At 52.0% G+C, this 22,043-nt stretch overlaps 1 protein-coding gene across 4 annotated transcripts; it reads left to right on the forward strand.

The window, feature by feature from the left end:
- Positions 1–838: 838 nt before the first annotated feature.
- On the forward strand, positions 839–21,670 carry LOC311530773 (E3 ubiquitin-protein ligase TRIM7-like). Of its 4 annotated transcripts, none has more exons than XM_084647655.1 (8): positions 840–963; positions 3,861–4,428; positions 7,130–7,225; positions 10,673–10,903; positions 13,567–13,589; positions 17,234–17,349; positions 18,993–19,025; positions 21,094–21,670. In XM_084647655.1, exons 2-8 carry the CDS (start codon positions 4,021–4,023, stop codon positions 21,615–21,617), a joined length of 1,431 nt encoding a protein of 476 aa, XP_084503781.1. In that variant the 5' UTR covers positions 840–963; positions 3,861–4,020; the 3' UTR covers positions 21,618–21,670. The 4 variants fall into 4 exon arrangements, with proteins under 4 accessions (XP_084503784.1, XP_084503781.1, XP_084503782.1 ...); XM_084647656.1 differs by having other exon boundaries at positions 4,016–4,428; XM_084647657.1 differs by lacking the exon at positions 840–963 and adding an exon at positions 2,070–2,092 and having other exon boundaries at positions 4,016–4,428.
- Positions 21,671–22,043: the final 373 nt, after the last annotated feature.

Consider the following 22,043-nt stretch of genomic DNA (forward strand, 5'->3'; position numbering starts at 1 on the left):
GAGCTTCCCTCTATGTTTGAGAATTGTAGCAAGTTAACAATGCTTGTTAGGTAGGGTCGCCACCTCCAAGGGGCAAAAAAGCAGACAAACCCAGCCATTGCCCCTCACCCCCACCAGCCTTACCCTCTTCTTCCTCCAGGCCTTGGACCCCCATCCTCCCACCCCGTAACCACTCCTTACCCTCCCTGCTGGCAAGCCACACATCCCTCCGTCCCTTCTCCACCACGTGACCTGGGGCGGTCCTCACAAGATCCCTGGGGTGACTTGGACGAAGGGCTGAGCCACGGAAAACCCAGAGAGGGAGTCAGGAGAAGACGGTGGCTGGGACGGGCCCTTGTGGCCAAGGAAATGTCTATGGGGTGGGGAGGAGGGTATGTGAGGTAAAGGCCTTTTGAAACCAAAACATGAACCAATCCATTCTGAAAGGTCAAAAGGAACATTTCAACCTTTTTGACCTGAAACTCAAAAAAGAGTCATACAAAAAGTGGACCTCTGGGGGGCCTGCTCATTCTGGGGTGTGGCATGAGCAGGCCCCCCAGAGGAAGTTTTTAAATGTTGCAACACACATTAATAATAAAATTATATCAGAAATGGATCTGATTAGCTCGAGAACACCAGAACCTGGGCAAAGTTCCAGTCCCAATCAGACTAAGAGGGCAACTCTGATCTATTTCTAATTCACATCAGATCCTGTTTTGGAATGTTTAAAAATAATTTCTAACGATGATTGTCATAAATATCAAGGGAAGGGTAACCACCTTTAAATCCCTCCTAGCCAGAGGCAAAACCCTTTTACCTGTGAAGGGTTAAGAAGCTAAGGTAACCTCACTGGCACCTGACCAAAATGACCAATGAGGAGACAAGATACTTTCAAATCCGAGGGGGGAAACAAAGGCTCTTTCTGTCTTTGGGATGCTTTTGCCGGGAACAGATCAGGAATCCAGCCTTACAACTGTTAAATTAGTAAGTAATCTAGCTAGAAATGCTAGAAAATGGAAAAGATTTCCTTTTGTTTAATGGCTGGTAAATAAGCTGTGTTGGAGGGAACGTAGATTCCTGTTTTTTGTCTTTTTGTAACTTAAGGTTTTGCCTAGAGGGATTCTCTGTGTTTTGAATCTGGTTTCCCTGTAAGGTATTTACCATCCTGGTTTTACAGAGGCGATTCTTTTACCTTTTCTTTAATTAAAATTCTTCTTTTAAGAACCTGATTGATTTTTCATTTGTTCTTAAGATCCAAGGGCTTGGGCCTGTGTTCACCTGTACCAATTGGTGAGGATTTTTATCAAGCCTTCCCCAGGAAAGGGGGTATGTAGGGCTTGGGGGGATATTTGTGGGGGGGAGAGACGTCTCCAAGTGGGCTCTTTCCCTGTTCTTTGTTTAAAATGCTTGGTGGTGTCAGCCTAGGGTTCAAGGACAGGGCAAAGTTTGTACCTTGGGGAAGTTTTAACCTAAGCTGATAAGTTTAGGGGGTCTTTCATGCAGGTCCCCACATCTGTACCCTAGAGTTCAGAGTGGGGAGGGACCCTTGACAATGATGTTTGAAGGAAAGTATCATGGCATATTTTTGGCATCATTCTGCCGATACTGTTGGCCTCTATAAAGTGTTTGTGGGCACGGAATGAGGGATTTTACGATCAACTCTTTTGTTTAGAAAATGCTTGGATCTCTTCGGTGACTTGACTGACTTAATTCTTTTTATGACTGCATAGGAAAATATTTGTCTAAAGTCTAATCTGTACAAACGTAGGAGTTCAATATATTCGTTATTTTATACAGTGCCAGGTTTCCAGTGGCTCCAGGGAGCCAGGCCCATGCTCAGAAGGGGCCCCGGCCTGCTCCCCTTGCACTGCGCCCCGAGAGCCCTCTGGCTCCCCCCGCCCACCACTTGCTCCTCTTGGCCTGCCCGCCAGCTGGCCGAGGGCTCCTCTCCACCTCCTGGCCCCAGCCCCGGCTCCTCTCAGCCCCCTGGCCGGACCCCAGCGCGCCTCCGCCTCTGGGCAGTCTCTGCTTCCCACCACCTGTGGGGCCCCACCTGTCTCCCCGGAGCTGAGCCACCTGGGACTGGTGCAGAAGCCTGGCCAGTCTCAGCCAGGTGTGGGTGTGGGGCAATGTGGGGGGCTTGGCTGGGCCCCTCCAGGCAAGTGCATCTTGAGGGGCCCCGGCCGGGGCAGGTCCTGGCCTGGCTGATCGCATCACTCCCCGGGGGGGGCAGAGCGATTCCAGCAGGGCCAGTGAGTGCGGCCGGGAGGCAAGGCTTAGGGGGTGGGTCTGGGGGGGGCGCTGGGCTGTGAAGGGGCGGGGAGGATCTGTGTGTGCTGGGGCACTAGGGAGTGGGGGTTCAGTGACGGGGGGTGCTGGGCAGTTGTGGTGGGGCTGCGGGCAGGGGTGGTGTTGTGCAGGGCGCTGTGCATTTGTGGGAGGGTCTCGGGGGGGGTGATGGGCATAGTGGGTCTGGGGTGGCTCTGGCCATAGGGAGTCGGGGGGGTGTTGGGCAGGGGGGCTGTGTGGTGTGGCATAGGCCCATCCCCGAGGGGAAGGGTCACGCTGGCATTACAGGGCCAGGTGGGCCACTGGGCGTCGGACCTCGCATTGGGCGGAGCGGGGCCGCCCCTGCCATGCCCCATTGCCCCTGGCCGGCCCCTCGCTCTGGGCACCGCCCTCCGTGCCCCATTGCCCCTGGCCGGCCCCTCGCTCCGGGGACCGCCCTCCGTGCCCCATTGCCCCTGGCCGGCCCCTCGGTCCAGGGACCGCCCTCCGTGCCCCATTGCCCCTGGCCGGCCCCTCGCTCCGGGCACCGCCCTCCATGCCCCATTGCCCCTGGCCAGCCCCTCGCTCCGGGGACCACCCTCCCCACGTCATACCCCATTGCCCCTGGCCGGCCCCTCACTCCGGGGACCGCCCTCCCCGCCCCGCGCCCCATTGCCCCTGGCCGGCCCCTCGCTCCAGGGACCGCCCTCCGCGCCCCATTGCCCCTGGCCGGCCCCTCGCTCCGGGCACCGCCCTCCGCGCCCCATTGCCCCTGGCCAGCCCCTCGCTCCGGGGACCACCCTCCGTGCCCCATTGCCCCTGGCCGGCCCCTCGCTCCAGGGACCGCCCTCCGTGCCCCATTGCCCCTGGCCAGCCCCTCGCTCCGGGGACCACCCTCCCCACGTCATACCCCATTGCCCCTGGCCGGCCCCTCACTCCGGGGACCACCCTCCCCGCCCCGCGCCCCATTGCCCCTGGCCGGCCCCTCGCTCCGGGGACCGCCCTCCGCGCCCCATTGCCCCTGGCCGGCCCCTCGCTCCAGGGACCGCCCTCCGCGCCCCATTGCCCCTGGCCAGCCCCTCGCTCCGGGGACCACCCTCCCCACGTCATACCCCATTGCCCCTGGCCGGCCCCTCACTCCGGGGACCGCCCTCCCCGCCCCATTGCCCCTGGCCGGCCCCTCGCTCCAGGGACCGCCCTCCGCGCCCCATTGCCCCTGGCCAGCCCCTCGCTCCGGGGACCACCCTCCCCACGTCATACCCCATTGCCCCTGGCCGGCCCCTCACTCCGGGGACCGCCCTCCCCGCCCCGCGCCCCATTACCCCTGGCCGGCCCCTCACTCCGGGGACCGCCCTCCCTGCCCCGCGCCCCAGTGCCCCTGGCCGGCCCCTCGCTCCAGGGACCGCCCTCCCCGCCCCGCGCCCCATTGCCCCTGGCCGGCCCCTCGCTCCGGGGACCGCCCTCCCCGCCCCGCGCCCCATTGCCCCTGGCCGGCCCCTCGCTCCGGGGACCGCCCTCCCCGCCCCGCGCCCCATTGCCTCCAAGGGGGCCCACAGAAGGATAATCCGGCCCTGATTTTATCTACATCTCTCCTTATATTTTCTCCTTTCCAGACCTGAAGGATCCCAGGCCCCAGCGAACACAGTCACAGCAGACCAGCAAGGAGGCAGAGGGCAGGCGGCTGCAGGAAGGGCGGAGGCCAGCTCCAGCCGGGGATAGACACATTGCTGGGCAAGTGAACGTGACAGTACGTTCCTCTCTCTCCCAGGTGCCATGGCCTTCACAAGCCGGGTCAAAGAGCTCCAAGAGGCTGTTCTCTGTTCCATTTGCCTGGCTTATTTTAACGATCCGGTGATTCTCAAGTGTGGACACAATTTCTGCCGAGCCTGCATCACTCAGTACTGCAAGGGGTCCAAAACCTCGCCCCACTATCCCTGCCCCCAGTGCAGGGACCCCTTCCAGGAAGGGGAACTCCAGCCAAACCGGCAGCTGAGGGCCGTAGTTGAAATAGCCAAAAAATTCCCAGACCCAACGGGGAAGGAAGCATGTGAAAAACACGAGGAGCTTTTGAAACTCTTCTGTGAAGTGGATCAAACCCTCATCTGTGTGGTGTGCAGAGAGTCCCGCCGTCACAAAGACCACCCCGTGCTTCCTCTCGAGGAGGCTGCTCTGGATTCCCAGGTAATTTTTGCCTTGGGAAGGCATCCCAGCCCAGGCAGGCTCGAGCAATCAGAACAGAGCCATCTGAGAAATATAAAACCAGCAAGGTAATAAAACTAGCTTCCTACAATGAGAAGGTAGAAAAGCAGAAGGGATTTTAGACAGGAAGAACGTTGCGGAGACGTGTTTTTCAGGCCTCCTCTGCATACAGGTTTTGTACTGGGCTGTGCTGGTGACGGGTGGGATTTTTTTTTTTTTTAAACAAAATAGTTATATCAGCAAAAGCCCCCGGGTGTGGATACAAGTTGGACAGGTGTAAAGGTGCCTGATGCCAGCAATGCTTGTTTCCATTTCCATGCAGGAAGAGGCTATACACTTTTATACGGGTGTAATGACACCCACGCTCGCAGGGCGGTATGGCTTTAATAGCACCAGGATATGTAAAGCAGGGTATGATTTGCGTGCCCGAGAGCAAGGGCATCCCCTGTGCAGGGAGAAATCCACGTGGGGGCAGGAAACCCTACAAGTTCCAGCTCACACAGGTTCCTTTGGATCGTTGCAGGGTCGGGGGAGCGGGGTTTGCGTCTCATACAGAATGGACAACGGTTGCGGGCCTGGCCCATTCCAGCAGATTTCTTGAAATCTGCTGAGGCCGGGGTAGGGTGACCATATTTTCAAAATGAAGATCCGGGGTCCTGTTATCCGGGGGGAAGGAGGTGGAGGATCAGGGCAGAGTATTTGGCTGAATTTGAACAGCCAGAGAGCTGGGCTATTAGAGGGCCCCAGCGCGGGGCTGCAAGGATGAGGGATGCCTTGAGGCGGACCCTCCTTTCACTCTCCCGCCACTCCTGCGCTTTTCGATGTGTATTAAGGGACAGCTGCATGACTTCATGCAGCAGGTCCTCTTTGCTTTCTCGTGTACGTTTCCTGATTCTTTGGAGTCTTTCGGCCCTTGATAACAAGGACGGCTGGGATCTCAAGGCTGCATCTGTAAAGCCAAAATGCAACACTTAACAGAGGCAGCATTGTTCACACCAGACAGAGCAATGATTCCCCCGTACTTAAAGACAAGCACAGTCTACACAACAGCAGAAACCGCTCATCCCAAAGTTGCGCACATAACCCCCGGGAGCCCCAAAATGGTGAGCAAGCACAGGGGCAAGGGGGACAGATTGATTCACGGCCGCACTGTCCTCTGGGTTTCTGTGCCTCGGGGAGAGCCAACAGCGGCAGGGGGCCCCTATACTGAACACTGTCCCCACATTTTCCACAGGATGAGTCTGTCCTGGAAGAGATCTCGCTGGTGAGGGTGACCTGGGAAGCAAGGGAGGGTCTTCTGCGGCAAGGCGGCTTCCGCCCCGGCCCGTCTGCAGCTTGCCTGTGTGCAGCAATGGTCCCCCCGCCCCTCGCGGCACAGTGGTGGGGACATGTTAGCCTGACTGGGACAAGGGCCACAGAGCTCTCCCAAGGAACCTGCGCAAGCCCATTGCCCAGCTTCTGCATGAGACCTTTGAAGAGATCGCTGAGGCCGATTGCCGCGATGTGAGAGAGCTCATCAACGCCCTATTCCGCATCTAGGCACGCGGCCCTAACCCTCCTCGCCCCAAGAGCCCGCCCCCAACAACTTCCTTCCCAAAATAAAAGCCGCTTGCCGGGAACCTCCTCTGGAGTTTGTCCTTCCCCGAGCACCGGCCACTGCGACTGGCTACCTTCCTCCTGGCTTGAGAACAGCTCCTGGCTGCATGCTGGGGGTGCTGGGCTGTCCCCCTTCTCCTCAGCACCCTCACTCCCGCTTTCCTCCTCCTCCTGCCTGGTTGAACTGGGCTCTGAAGTGTCCAGGGTGCTGCTCGGAGTGGAGGTGGGGTCGCCCCCCAGGATGGCGTCCAGCCCTTTGTAGAAACGGCAGGTCACGGGGTAGCACCGGAGCGGCTGTTTGCCCCGCGGGCTTTGCGGTGGGCATCCTGCAGCTCCTTCACTTGAACCCCGCACTGCAGCCATGCCGGTCATGGCCCCTTTCCAGCGTGGCCCTTGATATCTGCCCAAAGGTATCGTAATTCCTACGGCTGGAGCGCAGCTGGGACTGGACAGCTTCCTCCCCACAAACACTGATGAGGTCCAGCACCTCGCCATTGCTCCATGCGGGGGCTCGCCTGGCGCGTGGAGGCCTGGTCACCGGGAAAGTTGCGCTGAGAGCACCCCACGCCTGGCTGAGCAAACAGGAGGGGGATTTTCAAAATTCCCAGAGAGTTTAAAGGGCGGGTCTGACGGGTGGTCACCTGAGGGCAGGGCAGTAGAGTTCAAAGCGATGACCAGCGTGGCTGGAGCAGGCGTTGTGGGACACGTCTGGAGGCCGATCACAGCGCACTAACAGACCAGGGCGTCCACACTGGTGCCGCGGTGCTCCAGCCAGGGCGCATCAAGCGTTAGGCTTCTCGTCGAGGTGGAGCACCAGGAGCGCTCCAGCCACGGAGCCACGGAGTCTGCCAGTGTGGACGCGTCATGAGTTAGGGCGCCCGGGGCTGCTTTAATGCGCTCTAACTTCCAAGTGTAGCCAAGCCCTTAGAGAGTCATTTGCAGGAGAGAGAGAGACCACAAGCATGAGAATGACGGTATAGTCATGTGGTTAGAGCACTCACCCGTTTTATTATGCATTTCATATTCTTGAAAATATAAATAAAATGGGGGAAAGCAACCAAAGCTAATCCAGTTTTTCTTTTGTTAGGAACAAATTCAGAGCCGTTTGGAGAGTTGGAAAAAAGAGAGAGAAGAGATTCTGTCATATAAATCTAGTGCGGAAAATACAAGCCAGGAACTACTGGTAGGTGCTGTTCTTACTCAGAGACAAATGTGCACAGGGACATTATTGATACTCTGCTTAGTCTAACGGAAGAAGAACAGTGAGAAACATCTTCCCTTCCGTGAAAGTTTATTACTTCTTTATTCTCATTGTAAAGAAGAATTGTTCTGATTTAATTGAGTATAAACAGGAAAATGGAGCATTAAGGAAAGAGTTTTAATAATCCAAATATTTCCATTGATAATGTGAGTGTAATTTGTTTAGCTAATGGTAGTTTTTCTTTTAGTCTTGCAACTAGAGCTGGTCGAAATTCAAACACAAAAATGTCCTGTGGGAAAATGGGATTTAGTAGAAAACAATTTTTTTTCTGTGGAAAAATGTCTTTTGCAAATAAATAATAAAAGTTTTTTGACAAGAAATTTCAGAATGAACAAAAATGTTTATTTTCATTTCAAACTGAAGTTTTAATTTTGGTTTTAAAAAGCTGAAATTTTTTCAAAATTTCAAATGTTTTTTATCCCTTTGTTTCCCCTTTTGCTCCTTTTTGCCACTGAGTACAATAACATGAATAATTTCCGGGTTTTTTCTCCTGGATTTTCCTTTTTCTTTTTGCCAATTTTTCCAAAATGGGAGAACTTTTGAAGAGTTCCAGAGAGAATGGAATAAAAGGAACAAATGGGGCGGTGGTGGAAATGGACATTATTTTATTACATTTTAGAAAAAAGGGGAAACAGAAATGTGAAATTTTTTCCAGTTATTTCATGATATTTTTCAAAGAAATTAAAAGTTGTCCCATTTTGAACACTGAAAAATGGAAACAAGTTTGAAATTTCAAAATTTTTTGCAAATTTCTCCCCCATTTTTTGGCTTTACTTTCAACAGCCATAACTGTTTGTTTGTTAACCTGAGATAGAATTTTGGGTTTGACTTTTGATACTCTTACATCCTTACTAATGTGTGTGAAGAACAAAGGACAAAGACACAGTGTGTGGCTTCTGCCTAGCCAGATGGGTTTGTTAGTATAATGGGAACAGATAAGAACAGGTAAAGCAGATCGAGGGACGTGATCGTTCCCTTCTATTCGGCATTGGTGAGGCCTCATCTGGAGTACAATGTCCAGTTTTGGGCCCCACCCTACAAGAAGGATGTGGAAAAATTGGAAAGAATCCAGGGGAGGGCAACAAAAATGATTAGGGGGCTGGAGCACATGACTTATGAGGAGAGGCTGAGGGAACTGGGATTGTTTAGTCTGCAGAAGAGAAGAATGAGGGGGGATTTGATAGCTGCTTTCAACTGCCTGAAGGAGGGTTCCAAAGAGGATGGCTCTAGACTGTTCTCAGGGGTAGCAGATGACAGAACAAGGAGCAATGGTCTCAAGATGCAGTCGGGGAGGTCTAGGCTGGATATTAGGAAAAAAGTTTTCACTAGGAGGGTGGTGAAGCACTGGAATGGGTTACGTAGGGAGGTGGTGGAATCTTCTTCCTTAGAGGTTTTTAAGACCCAGCTTGACAAAGCCCTGGCTGGGATGAGTTAGTTGGGGTTGGTCCTGCTTTGAGCAGGGGGTTGGACTAGAACCTCCTGAGGTCCCTTCCAACCCTGATATTCATTGATTCTATGATTCTAAAGTGTTACAGGGTGACTTTTAAAAACTAACTTTATATTTGTGGATAATCTAAGCACTATGTCAAGATGTACAGACACTCCTTCCCCAACCTGTATATTATATAATTTTTTTAACATTAGCTTTAATAAAAGTTTTAAATATGAGCACACACTGGAAGGCTGCCTGGCTCCTCTCTCAAGCCAAGGTCAAGCAACCAGTTAGGAGGGGCAAAGGAGAATGGGGGGAGGCATAAGAAACACTAAAAGCCAAAGAAAAGCCCGGTCTTGGCCAGGACACAACCTTACTCCTTACCCCTCCCATGGGATACAAAAGAGGTGAGATGAAGGTCCCAGACTCACAACCCTCCAGAATGGAACATGACCATAAGTTGTAAGGGGTGTGACTAGGGGCGCGTACTACAGGTATATTTGGACTGGCTAAGAAGGAGGGATGGGGAATGGGGACATGGGGTAAAGGCTCTGCGGCGTCGGAGCTGGGAAGGGGGGTGCGGGGTTGTCATGAACATACAGCTAAGGGTAGCATAAAATCCCTCCTTTATCTGTAAAGGGTTAAGAAGCTCAAATAACCTGGTTGGCACCTGATCAAAAGGACAAATGAGGGGAGAAGATACTGTCAAATCTGTAGGGGAAGGTTTTTGTTTTAAGAACAGGAGGACGTGTGGCACCTTAGAGACTAACAAATTTATTAGAGCATAAGCTTTCGTGAGCTACAGCTCACTTCATCGGATGCATGCAGTTTTTGTTTTGTGTTCCTTTGTGTTCTCTCTGAGACAAAGAAAGAGACCAAGCAAGTAATCCAGCTCCTACTGAAATGATACATCTAATTATTACAGAAATAGTAAGTAATAGCAAGGAAATGCCTTAGATTATCTTTTGTTTTAGCTGGTGAATTTTCCCTATGCTAAGCAGGAGGTTTATTCCTGTTTTTTGTTTTGTAACTTTAAAGTTTTGCCTAGAGGGGAGTCCTCTGTGTTTTAAATCTTATTACCCTGTAAAATTACCTTCCATCCTGATTTTACAGAGGTGCTTCTTTTACTTTTTTCTTTATAATAAAGTTCTGTTTTTAAGAACCTGATTGGGTTTTTGGTGTCCTAAAACCCCAAGGGTCTGGTCTGTGCTCACCTTGGTTACCTATTTGGTTGGTATATTATTCTCAAGCCTCCCCAGGAAAGGGGGTGAAGGGGCTTGGGGGGGATATTTTGGGGAAACAGGAACTCCAAGTGGTCCTTTACCTGAATCTTTGTCTAACTCACTTGGTGGTGGCTGCGATACCATCCCAGGGCAAGGAATTTGTGCCTCGGGGAAGTTTTTAACCTAAGCTGGTGGAATATAAGCTTAGGGGGTCTTTCATGCTGCCCCAGAGAAGGATGGTCACTTAACTCCTAACCAAACCCTACTGAAGTCATTGGAAAGACTTCTGTTGATTTTGGTGAGCGTTGGAACAGGCCCCAGTGACATCGCTGCTTCCAGTGTTTCTGAGTTTGGGTTCTACTGCTCGCTCCCCAGAATTAGTCCTTGCCTCTCCAGTTCTGGATCCTGCACCTGCTGTGCTCTCTGTTATCTGAAGGATCTGGTTTTCCAGATGCCACGGATCACAGAATATCCTCACAATGCAAGATACATTCATATTCTAAACACCAGCTAGGACTCTTGAAAATCTATTGAAAAACCACCTGTCTACTGAGCATAGAGCATGTTCTCCATAAAATGTCAGGAGTTAAATGCTACGGGGTTGCAATGACATGCTCCCATGTGCACACATAAGGCTTTATAAAATGTTCCATGACTCACTCCGTGTCCCTGTCCTTGACCTGTGCTTTCCCTGGCTATATCTCGTCATTTCAGAAACAGCTAGAAACTGAGAAGCAGAAGCTTGTGTCTGAATTTCAGCAACTGCGCCAGTTTCTGGAGGAACAAGAGCAACTCCTCCTGGCCCAGCTGGAAGAGCTGAATAAGGAAATTGAAAAGAGGAGGGCTGAGTATGTTGCCAAATTATCTGAGGAAATATCTTCTTTCAGTTCCCTGATCAGTGAGATGGAGCAGAAGTGCCAGCTGCCAGCGAGTGAATTCCTGCAGGTGAGACAGTGTTAGAAACACCCCAGAACCTTTCACAGGGCAAGAAAGTCTCCTAACTCTTCACTTTTGGAGTGTAGGAGTGAATGGTCAGAACATACAGTATTAGTAAACTGTACATTATTTTTCCTTAAGGGCTTGATAAAATGCTCATTAAAGTCAATGGAAATATACTTCTTGAATACATTGGGCATAGGATCAAGTCCTAAATGAAAAAAATTCTTTGTTTTAATTCTAGTTGGAGAAGACTCCTCCAAAAATGGCAAACTCCAAACTCTGTTCTCCCTGTCTCCTAATGCAAGAACAAAGGGACATTCAATAAAATTAGAAGGTGACAAATTCAAAACGGATCCAATGAACATGTTTTCACACATCACATAATTAGACTGTGGAACTCATTGCCACCAGATGTCGTTGAGACCCACGAAAGCTTATGCCCAAATAACTCTGTTAGCCTTTAAGGTGCCACCGGACTCCTTGTTGTTTTTTGTGGATACAGACTAACACAGCTACCCCCTGATATTCAGGCCTGTCTGGAAAGGCCTATACTTTAAGAATTCAGGTGTATTCTTATCATTTAGCTAGTTCTAGAGGTATAAAAGAGAGAATCAAAATCACTGTCTGCCAGTGTAAGGGCCTTCTCTCACGGCGACAGTCTGAAGCCCTGTTCTTAGGCTAAGCAGCAGGGGCTGCCATATGCTGGGAAAAAGAAAAGGAGGACTTGTGGCACCTTAGGGACTAACCAATTTATTTGAGCATAAGCTTTCGTGAGCTACAGCTCACTTCATCGGATGCATTCAGCTGGGAAGCAACTGGTCACATCCTCACATCCCAAACCAGTCACATTGAAATCAGGCAATCTGGGGCTGTTGGAAAGGTGATCCGATCTATCACCTCCAGAGAAAGGGAAGGGCCTAGAGGATGTAAAAGGAAGTTTAGTTTGATAGTTTTCTGTCTGGTAAGAACTCGCTTATCAATAGACACAGCTGGGAAACCCTTATGTCTTTATAGGTGTAGTTGTAAAATCCTCATTTCTGTATTGTTTTGTCATTATAGTTCCCACTTTGCTATTGTTTATTTTCATGGTCTCTGTCTGGTTCTGTGATTGTTTCTGTCTGCTGGATAATTAATTTTGCTGGGTGTAAACTAATGAAGGTGGTGGGATATAACTGGTTAGCTAACCATGTTACAATTGGTTAGGTAAATTTCAGTAAAATGATTGGTTAAGGTATAGCTGAGAATATTACTATATAAATAAGGGGCAAACAGGAAGTAAGTTGGGATTCAAAAATAAGGAAAAAGGAACTTGGATTTAAGCTTGCTGGAGGTTCACCCCAGTAAACATCGAATTGTTGGCATCTTTGGACTTAGGGTATTGTTGCTCTCTGTTCAGGCGAGAAGGACCAAGGAAGTGAGAGGGTGGAGGAATAAGCCCCCTAATATCAAGCATTTAGCAAAACTCAAGAATAGATAGGATATTTATATGGATAACACAATATCCAGAGTGACATTAAACCTTATGCTTCATTGCTTCAGCCAGTCGCTACCTCTTAGAGAGCAGGATGAGAATGTGGGGTGCAAATTATCTTACACCTTCCCCTGAAGCATCTGGCACTGTCCACCTTTGGAGACAGAATACTGACCAGATGGACCTAAAGTCTGATCCAATCTGGCATTTTTGTTCCAGACGCTAACTCCAAAAGATGAAAGATGGAACCAGTCCTTAATTACAGAAATAGCTAAGATTGAAGCTGAGTTTCCATTTTAAACCTGATTTTGACACTCTTCCTACATACACCAAAAAAGGAAAAATAGTGGCCTCAAAATTGATACATGAGGTCTGAGGCTGTCGTGATTTTTTTTTTCCAGAACTGAAGTTAGTTAGGGAAGCTGTTCATTACTTATGGTATCCTGACTGTATAAGTAGTCCTTAGAATTTCAAAAGCTTTCTAATTATTTTAATTTTCAAAAAGTGCCTCTAAGCAGCAAACAAGAAAGAAGGTGAGACATAAACTGTAGCATCCTGGACTTCTCTAGCTGATACCTAGGGTCAAATTCTCTGTTGCAACCAATATCTGCTGTGGGCAGCGTTCTTCACTCCTCAGGTATCCTGCATTGACCTGGCGTGTAGGATAGTGAATGGCCCTGTGTTACTCTGTACCCCACACCCATTGTTCTCACCCAGCCCCAGCTTCCTGTGGATGTTAAGAAGTGCACAGGACGGGCCTTCGTAATGTTTGTGGGCGAGTGGGGAGAGAGTTTACAGCATGGGGGCAGCACAGCATGGGGGACATTCCTCCCTCTGGACCCACTGGAGTCTGCAGGAGGGGATCTTCCCCACACCTCTGAGTTTTCGGAAGATCCTTGTTCAGCACATCAGAAGGCTGAGCCCTCTGGTTCCATGTGCCGGGTGGTTATTCACATGTCGTTACACGAAGAGCTCGTGTGCCTCCTTATACAAACTTCCTGGGCCCAGATCCTGCAGTCAGAGGACTTCTCCAAAAGAACAAAGGCAACACGTGTGATGTTTTTGTTTATGTTAATAAATAACAAATCATTTCACTTTGAACCTCAAAACTGTGAAGACAAAGTGAGTCCCCTCCAGAGCAGGAGGGATCCTTAGTATGAGATACGGGACTGAATTTCCTTTTATCTCTCCTCTCTAGGACATCAAAGGCACCTTGAGAAGGTAGGTGGCTCCTTCTCACTCTCCCTTTCACTTTCCAATGCAGGGAAGGGATTTTGGACATGAGACCTGGCTCCCCATGGTCCAGCAGTGCAGAGCGTGGGGCTGGTTCCCAATCTCCCTCTGTTAAATCTAATCTTGGGGCTGTTGTCATTTTGACTAGACTCCAGAATAGGTCTACCTGAGAAAAGAGTGATTTACGTACAGACAGGGTTGTTATTTATAGTGTCGCTGATGGAGTGGAGACCTCAGGAGATTGGGGATGGAGAATGGCTCTCTCATTTCTAGGTCACAGACTCCAAACTCCACCTAGGTTGGTAGGGATGGAAAGTCAGGGCCCTCTGATGACTATTCAATGAGCTGTTTATTAATTGTTTCTTATTATGCCGTGAGCTCTATCAGTGGGCTTGGTGTGGCAAGAGAGACGATGGAAGAGACATTCCCTGCTCTAAGGAGTTTATAACGTGCTGTGATCAGAAGCTCTATGGCAGGGCCGAGAGGCTCAAGGCAAAATCAGGGCCCAACACACGGGGTGCTGCACAGACATGTAGTAAGAGACAGTCCCTGCCCCAGGGAGTTTACAGTCTAAATAGACACAAGAGACAAAGGGCAGAAGGAGGAAGGATTAAAATCAGTTTAAGGGGACATTCAATAAAGACAAAGTGCTCCACTTTGGAAGGAAAAATCAAATGTACAACTATGAAATGGGGAATAACTGGCTAGGCAGCAGGACTGTGGAAAAACATCTGGGGGTTAAAATGGATCACACATTGAATGAGTCGGCCATGTGATGCTGTTCTGGGGATTAGCTCTCTTCCAGGGCCAACACCTCCCCTTGCAGTCTCTCCCCCGGTTGTCTCTCTCTCACTCTGCAGCCTCATCTCTCGCTCCAAGGGCTGCAGCTTCCTCTTTGGGACTCAGCCCTCCAGCCTGATCACTAAATGGTCTGCTCTCTCCCTGAGCTGCTTCCTACTCGCCTCCCAGAGGCTTTCTTCTCCACCCTTCTCTCGTACAGGGGTTAGACGAGATGACCCTGGCAGTCCCTTCTAGCCCTGTGATTCGAAGTACTCCCTTCCCCCAGGGCCAGGCTCCCAGCATCCTACTCTTCCCCTGGGTTCCCTCCTTCCCTTTCCAACGCACACAGGGTGGCTGCAGACTTCCTCGCGGCACCCAGTTTCTCTTGCCAGCTTCCTGGCTTTATACTAGCCCAGACCCCCCCCGGCTCAGCTGAGATTTATCGTCCAATTAGGGGTTGCTTCTCTGCCCTAAACCCCTCATGTGTGGCCTGTCTCACTCATCTCCTCTTTCTCAGCTTCCCTCACTCTTTTGAGGGGCTGATGTGGGGTGAACACCCCACCACAGATGTATTAACAGGAGTGTCACGTGGAAGACACAGAAGGACGTTGTTCCACCCTTCTTGCCACGGTGAGGCCTCAGCTGGAATACCGTGTCCAGTTGTGGGCATCGCACTTTCAGAAAGATGTGGAAAAACTGGAGAGTTCAGAGGGGAGCAACAGAAATGATCAGAGGTTTAGAGTGGATGAGCTGTGAGGAAAGGTTGCAATAAATGGGTGTGTTTAGTCTCGAGAAGAGAAGACTCAGGGAGGGCCTGATAACAGTCTTCAGATATGTCTGAGGCTGTTCTACACAGAGCGGTGATCAGCTGTTCTTCAAGTCCAGTGGGGGTAGAACAAGGAGTAATCGCTTTCATTTGCAACAAGGGAGATTTACATTAGTGGGACGGGGTTCCCGGGGTGCAGCCTGGACGGTGGGACTGCTGAGCCCTCCGAATCCCCAGCCTGGGCTGCCTCTCGCCCTGTGATGCTGATGTCCAGCTACAAGCCTGGCCGGCCCTGCGCTGAGACAGACGCCCACGGGCAGGGACACGCCCAGCTGTGTTACACGACTCCGCTCCCGGCCATTGATGAACCAGCAATAGAAGGCGCCAGCCAGTTCCCCCCAGCTCCAGCCCTGCCCCCCAGAACTGCACCGACTCACCCTGCTCAAGGCTCCCTGGGGCAGGGCAAGTTCATTAAGTCGTTTGCCTTCCCCAGTGTGGGGTGGACACGCCCTGGCCTTTGTAAGCTGAGAACCCCTGTGCTAGTGGACTGACCATTGTATGTATCCAAAGAGCTAAATAAGAACATAAATCATCTTTGAAATGGGTTAGTGGGTCTCACTCCAGGTCCTGGTATAATGGGTATCGACATCCCCACAAGGATTGTCCCTAATTATCTCCCTTAAATGGTGTACAGGATATAAGTCAGGTGATCCTGCTTCCCACACTCACAAACCAAGGGGATGTTCAGTGCAACTGGAAGGCAACTAGTGTAAAGCTGAGAAAAGGAAATACCCTTTTTTTACACAATTCATTATTAACCCGTGGAACTCATTGCCACATGGTATTGCTGAGTTTCATAAATGCATAAAGTTGAAGGCCAGAAAGGACCGTAAGATCATCACATTTGACCTCCTGTATATCACAGCACAGGCTCCGACTTTCTCATTCCCCCGGGGGTGTTGGACCCCGGCTCGGCCCTGGGCCCTGTCCCCACTCCACCCCTTCCCCCCAAGGCCCGGCCTGCCTCTTCCTGCCCTGCCCAGCCTCTTCCCACCCTTGCTGCCCCCCTCCGCCTAGCGCCTCCTGCCCGCTGCTGAACAGCTGATCCCCAGGAGGCGCTGGCAGGCATGGGGAGGAACTGATCTGTGGGGCTATTTTTTTCGGTGGGTGCTCCAGCCCTGGAGCACCCATGGACTCGGTGCCTATGTATCACAGGTCCTTAAATTTCACCCAGTTATTCCTGTATTCAGCCCAATAACTTGTATTTGACTAAATCCTAACGTGTGTTAACTAAAGCACCTTCCAGGAAACCAATTCAGTCTAGATTTGAAGACATCAACAGACAGTAACACCTGAAGCTCCCTAGGAGTGGGGGGGCCATGGGTGCCCAAACCATGGCCCCACCCCTGCTCTGCCTCATCCCCTGAGACCCCCTCCCCTGCTCGCTCCTCTCTGCCCCCTCTCCCTTCACTTGCCTTTAAGGCAGGTACAAAGGGAGAGAGCAGAGCTCTTCTACTTATAAAAGTGATGGGGCCGTGCCCCCCCCTGTTCTGGCGCCCCTGTCAAGAGATGGAGAATCCACCACTTCCCTTGGCAGTTTCTTCCAAGGTTAATCCCCCCACACTCTTAAAAATGTCTCTTATTTTCCATTTGAATTTCTCTGGCTTCAGCTTCCAGCAATTGGTCCTTGTTGTGCCTTTGTCGGCTCAACTGAGGAGCCCACGTCTGTTCTCCCCATGACGGTATTTGTACCCCACACTCAAGTGCCAGGGTGCTCTCCGTGCGAGGCATTTTTACCAGCCCTCAAATCATTTTTGTGGGTCTTCTCTGCACCGTCTCCACTTTTTCAACGTCCATTTTAAAATGGGGACACCAGACCTGGATGCAGTTTTCCAATGTCGGTCTCACCAAAATGAAGGGGAAGCTTGTCGTGTCAAAGCTGGTATTGGACGTATTCCTGGGGCCAGAGAGAATTTAATCCTCCACGGTCGGCTGAGCTACAACCATTCGCTAGAATAAAATACATTTTAGTAAAACACAAATATGAACGGACTCCACAAGGAGTAACACTGGGTTGTTCTTTCAGAAGTGAGAGGGAGAAGTTTCAGAACCCAGTGGCCTTTTCTTCGGACCTGAAATGGAGAATCTGGGAATCTTCTCAAAGAAATGCATCTCTGGAGACCAGAATGATGAAATTCAAAGGTAATAAACTGTCACCTGGGGAATTTTCTCAGGTACATTACACGGATAATTGACAGATCTGGGGAAATCCCTTAGGGACAATAACTGTGGCTGGAGATAGTCAACTAATCATTTGGAACCTATGAATTCCCAACTCAGCTCTCAATACGGCACAGACGCTCTGGGTTAGGGTCCTACATTCGGACTCCCTGGGGTTTCTCCTTTCTCAGCAGCCATGAACGTGAACCTTTGCTTGAGCTTCCTGCAGAATTAACTGGTTTTGAACTGTGTTAGGATTTTCTGTCTGCAAGGCCTCCTGTGTCCTCACAGTCCCGCTCTCGCTCTAGAGCAGGGCTGGGGAACCTTTTTTCTCTCACGGGCCGTTGACCCCCAGAAAAAAATCAGTCACGAGCCACGCACCCACGGCGGGGGGGCGGTGTGGGTGGTGGGTGTGGAGGCTCGGGGCTTTCCCCCGCAGCAGGCTTTGCCGGCACTTGCGGTTCCAGCCCCGTGAGCAGTCGCGCTGGAAATATTTTTACAGTGGGGGGTGCTGAAAGCCGGTGGTTCCCAAACTTTTTACCTGGCACCCGCCCCTTACCCTTGTCTGTGCCCCCTCTCCCCAGAGGTGGGGCCAAGACTGGGCCGTGGCTCCAGGACCGGGGGGAGAAATGTGGACAGGGGCAAGGGGGCTGAGGCTGGGACCGCAGCTGGGGGGTGGGAGCAGAGTCCCTGGTGCAGGGCCAGCTGACGGGACCCCGCGTGCGGTGGTCCAGCAGCCAGCTGGGACCCTGGGTGTGGGGCCGGTGGCTAGGAACCTGTGCAAAATCTGGGGGGTGCCGCAGCTCCCTCCACACTCCTAGTTCCCGCGGCTCTGCGCAGAGGCTCGGGGCTTCAGTACTTGCAGCTCCTACCCTGCGGTGGTGGGGAGTGGTGCTGCGGGCCGGATGAAATTTAGCAACAGGGCGAATCTGGTCCACGGTCCATAGGTTCCCCACCCCTGCTTTAGAGATTCTCCACCTTTTAGCCTCCTGAGCTGGAGAGAATGAGACCACCAGGGCTGTCAGGAAGGATGAGCCAAGTTTACTAAGTACTCATGGTACAGGGGCAGATTTAAAGTTGATTGAATGCTAATCCGTGAGAAAGTTTCAGGTCATGGGTCTGTCTGTGAATTATGTGTTGGTTTCAGAGGGTTTGTCTACACAGCAATTGAACACCTGAGGCTGGCCCGTGTCCACTGAGTCTGGCTCACGAGGTTCGGGCTCGGGCTGGAGCCTGGGCTCTGCGACCCACTCCCGTCTCAGGGTCCCAGAGCCCAGACTTCTGCCCAAGCCCGAGCATCCACTCCGAAATTAAACAGCCCCATTGCCCGGGCCCTGCGAGCCCAAGTCAGCTGTCATGGGCCAGCCACAGGTGTGTAATCGCTGTGTAAAACATCTCTGGCTCTGTCGTGTAACCTTAGGTCATGTCCTTAGTTTTTAACGTTTGTGGTTATTTCTTAGTGAAGTGTGTAATGGTTTGTACTGGTCTGAATTGCACTTAACCTCCTTAACTAGAACTTCATAAAGTTTGTTTTCTTTTCATTTGGCTTTTGTGTTCGCACATGAACAATGCGAATATATTCATCAACATGACATTTCATCTTTTTCACCCATTTCTTCCTCTAGACTCACTGTCGTCTAAACCTCAGTGGGACAAAGGTAAATTTCTCGTATCAAAGGGGGAGTGAAAACTTTCATGTGAATCATGGTGGCTCATTGGCAGCACCATAGTTCAGGGTTTGTTTCAATTTTGCATTTGACAGGAGCTGAACACCGTATCACTGGTGGCTGCCCAGATCTTTCCTAAAAACAGAAAAGTCGATTCTTTTCTCTGTTTGAATTTAGAATTAAGCCTCGCTCATGATCTCGCGATAGAGCTCTCAGGTCTGGCTGAAAAAAATCCTCGACATTTGAGAGCTCTAAAACTGAGGCTTAATTTTACTTCGAAATCCTGTCAGCAGCCCTGGGCGCGGCTGGGGCTCCCGCTGTCAGCCACCCAGTGCGGCTGCTCCCCTGCCAGCCTGGGAAGTGGGAGAGGGGACCCCACGGTAGCCCCCAGGCGTAGGGAAGATGAAGAACCCTAGGAGGGGCAGAGGTGAGGCTGGGAGGGCTTTATTATGGCCTGGGGGCTGCAGGGAGCCTGAAGTGAGTGGGGGGGCTGATGGGCTGGGGGAGGCTGTATTGATGGTGGGTTCTGAGCAGATAGGGTGAGTGCTGGGAGGGCAGTGGGGTAGGGGTGCTGAACTGATGGGGCAGTGATGATGGGGGCTGGGGGACTGAATTGAGGGAGGTTGAATGGGGACAGAACAGATGGGGGGCTGGGGGACAGGATTAATTGCTGGGCAGGAGATGGGCAGATGTGGGGGTGAGAGCTCCTGCAGCAGGAGCCAAAATCACCTTCTCCAGTACATATGGGAGAGTGGGCAACACTAATTGTCACTTGCTCACACCCTGGGGAGGGGCCAGGGGAGTTCAAACATCAAGAGACTGACCTGGAAACCACAACAGAATCCTTTTCAAACGTGTCATGATTTTTGGGACAATCTCATGAGATTTGATCTCTTGAAGTTGGCAATCCTGTATTAGCCATTGCATAGCCTTGGGGCCAGCAGTGTGGAGTTTGGAAAGTCCCCGATAGACCAGCACAAGATGAGCGGCCATTCAGGAAGCGTGCGGTGTCCTCACCCACACCGCAGCTACAGAGTCATGGGGGGCCAGTGGGGTCTCTATAAAAGCAGTTTTTCTGTTGCTCAGCTGGCTGATCTTTAGGAGGGGGGGGCTCTGCAAGGATACAGGGTGTGAAGAGTTACATCATTGGACGGGGGACTTTGGATTCCCTGTAATCTGCTGGGAGCCTCCTCTGGTGCCAGGGTCTCTAATCACATCTGTGGGGAGAGGTGGGTGCAGGTGGGGAAAGATTCCGTGGGCCTGATCGTCTGGCCCTTTTATGCTGCTCTGTCAGAGCAAAGGGGCCTCAATTTGCATGGCAACTGTCCCCAGGAAATAGCTCCGGTGCAAGGGAGCGCCCGCCCCCGGCCCTGTCCCGCCCCGTCCTGTCCATGTGAAGTTGGCACAGGGGCTCTTCAGCACTCTGCTCCCAGCCGTTGTTGTAGGAGTGGGCTGGGGGCCATGCTGGGGGCCAGGGCCGGCCCTAGGGAGGTGCGGGGTCCGCGGCGGAAGTGATGGACTCGTCTCTTCTGGGATTGACTGCTCCAGCCAATCGCACCAGCCCGTGGGGCCCCCCAAACCACAGGGCCCGGAGTGGTTGCCCGGATTCGCCCTCCCCAAGGGACGGCTCTGCTGGGGGCATAGACAGGAGGCATCACACTATGGCTGCTCTCTGCTTTGCAGCCCTGAGGCCCCTGTAACTAGGGGCCAGGGAGACTAAAGGAAGGACAAAGGTGGCTTAAAACCACCCCCCTCTAACCCCCTTGTCTTTACCCCAAGCACAAGGATGGAATCACTGAGAATCGGACTCTGGGTTTGGGGGCCTGGCTGAGCGGAGCTGATCCCTTCACTCTGTCACTGAACTGGCTCTGTCAGGGGTGTGAATCCCCCCTGCACATGGCTGAGATCTCAGCACTGCTCCCCATGCAGAGCTGGGTAAATCCTGGACGGGGGAGGTTGCCTGGTTCACTCCCCAGCTGGGGCAGGTTCTGTATGGACACGATCAGACCCTGCCCCAGGGCCGAGCTCTGCCCCTCACGCTCTGATTCTCTCTCTGCAGTGAACGTGACTCTGGATCCAGACACGGCCCATCCTGACCTTACCGTGTCTGCGGATCGGAGACGTGTGAGATGGGGAGACACACGGCAGGATCTGCCTGACAACCCTGAGAGATGTGACACTGTGCCCTGCGTGCTGGGCTGTGAGGGATTCACCTCGGGCCGACATTACTGGGAGGTGGAGGTGGAGGTGGAGGGGGAGTGGAGGGGACTCTGTGCTGTAGGGGTGGCCAGAGAGTCCGTGGGCAGGAAGGGATGGATCAGCCCTGAACCTGAGCAGGGGATCTGGGCTGGGATGTGCAGTGAGGATGAGTACTGGGCTCTCACGTCCCCTGGGCAGAGCACCCCCTTGTCCCCGAGCCGGGCACCCCGCAGGATCCGGGTTTATCTGGACTATGAAGAGGGGCGGGTGGCGTTTTTTGATGCTGATCGCGGGGATCCGATCCTCACTTTCCCGCGGGCTTCTTTCGCCGGGGAGAGAATCCGCCCGCTCTTCTGGGTTGGTGTTAGCATGCGGCTCCTTTAGCCCCCACCCCCCTGATCTCTATGGCCTGGAGAGACCCCTCAACTGGGGGGAGGGGGGAGTAGGGGGGAGGCCCAGCTGAAGAGGCTGGGGGGGGAGCAGGGGGAGGCCTGGCTGAAGAGGCTCAGGAAGGGAGCAGAGAGAGTGCGGGGAGGCCTGGGTGAAGCAACTGGGGTGGGAACAGGGGTGTTAAATTCATGTGAGCTGATTGTTATTTAGTCACAACCAGCTAATATAGATTTGCATACAACTGTTAGCGTGTGTACGGGGTGCGAAGGCTGGAATTTTCAAAGGAACCGAAGCGACGTCAGACTCGTTGATTTCCAGTGGAACTCGTGCTGCTAAGTAACTGCAGGTGGGATTTTCAAAAGCACCTACGTCATGTTTACCATTGCGTTAGTTTTAATGTGTTAATATATTTTCTAGAAT

Source organism: Lepidochelys olivacea, assembly GCF_965140295.1.
Source record: "Lepidochelys olivacea isolate rLepOli2 genome assembly, chromosome: 14".
Taxonomy (NCBI): Eukaryota; Metazoa; Chordata; order Testudines; family Cheloniidae; genus Lepidochelys; species Lepidochelys olivacea.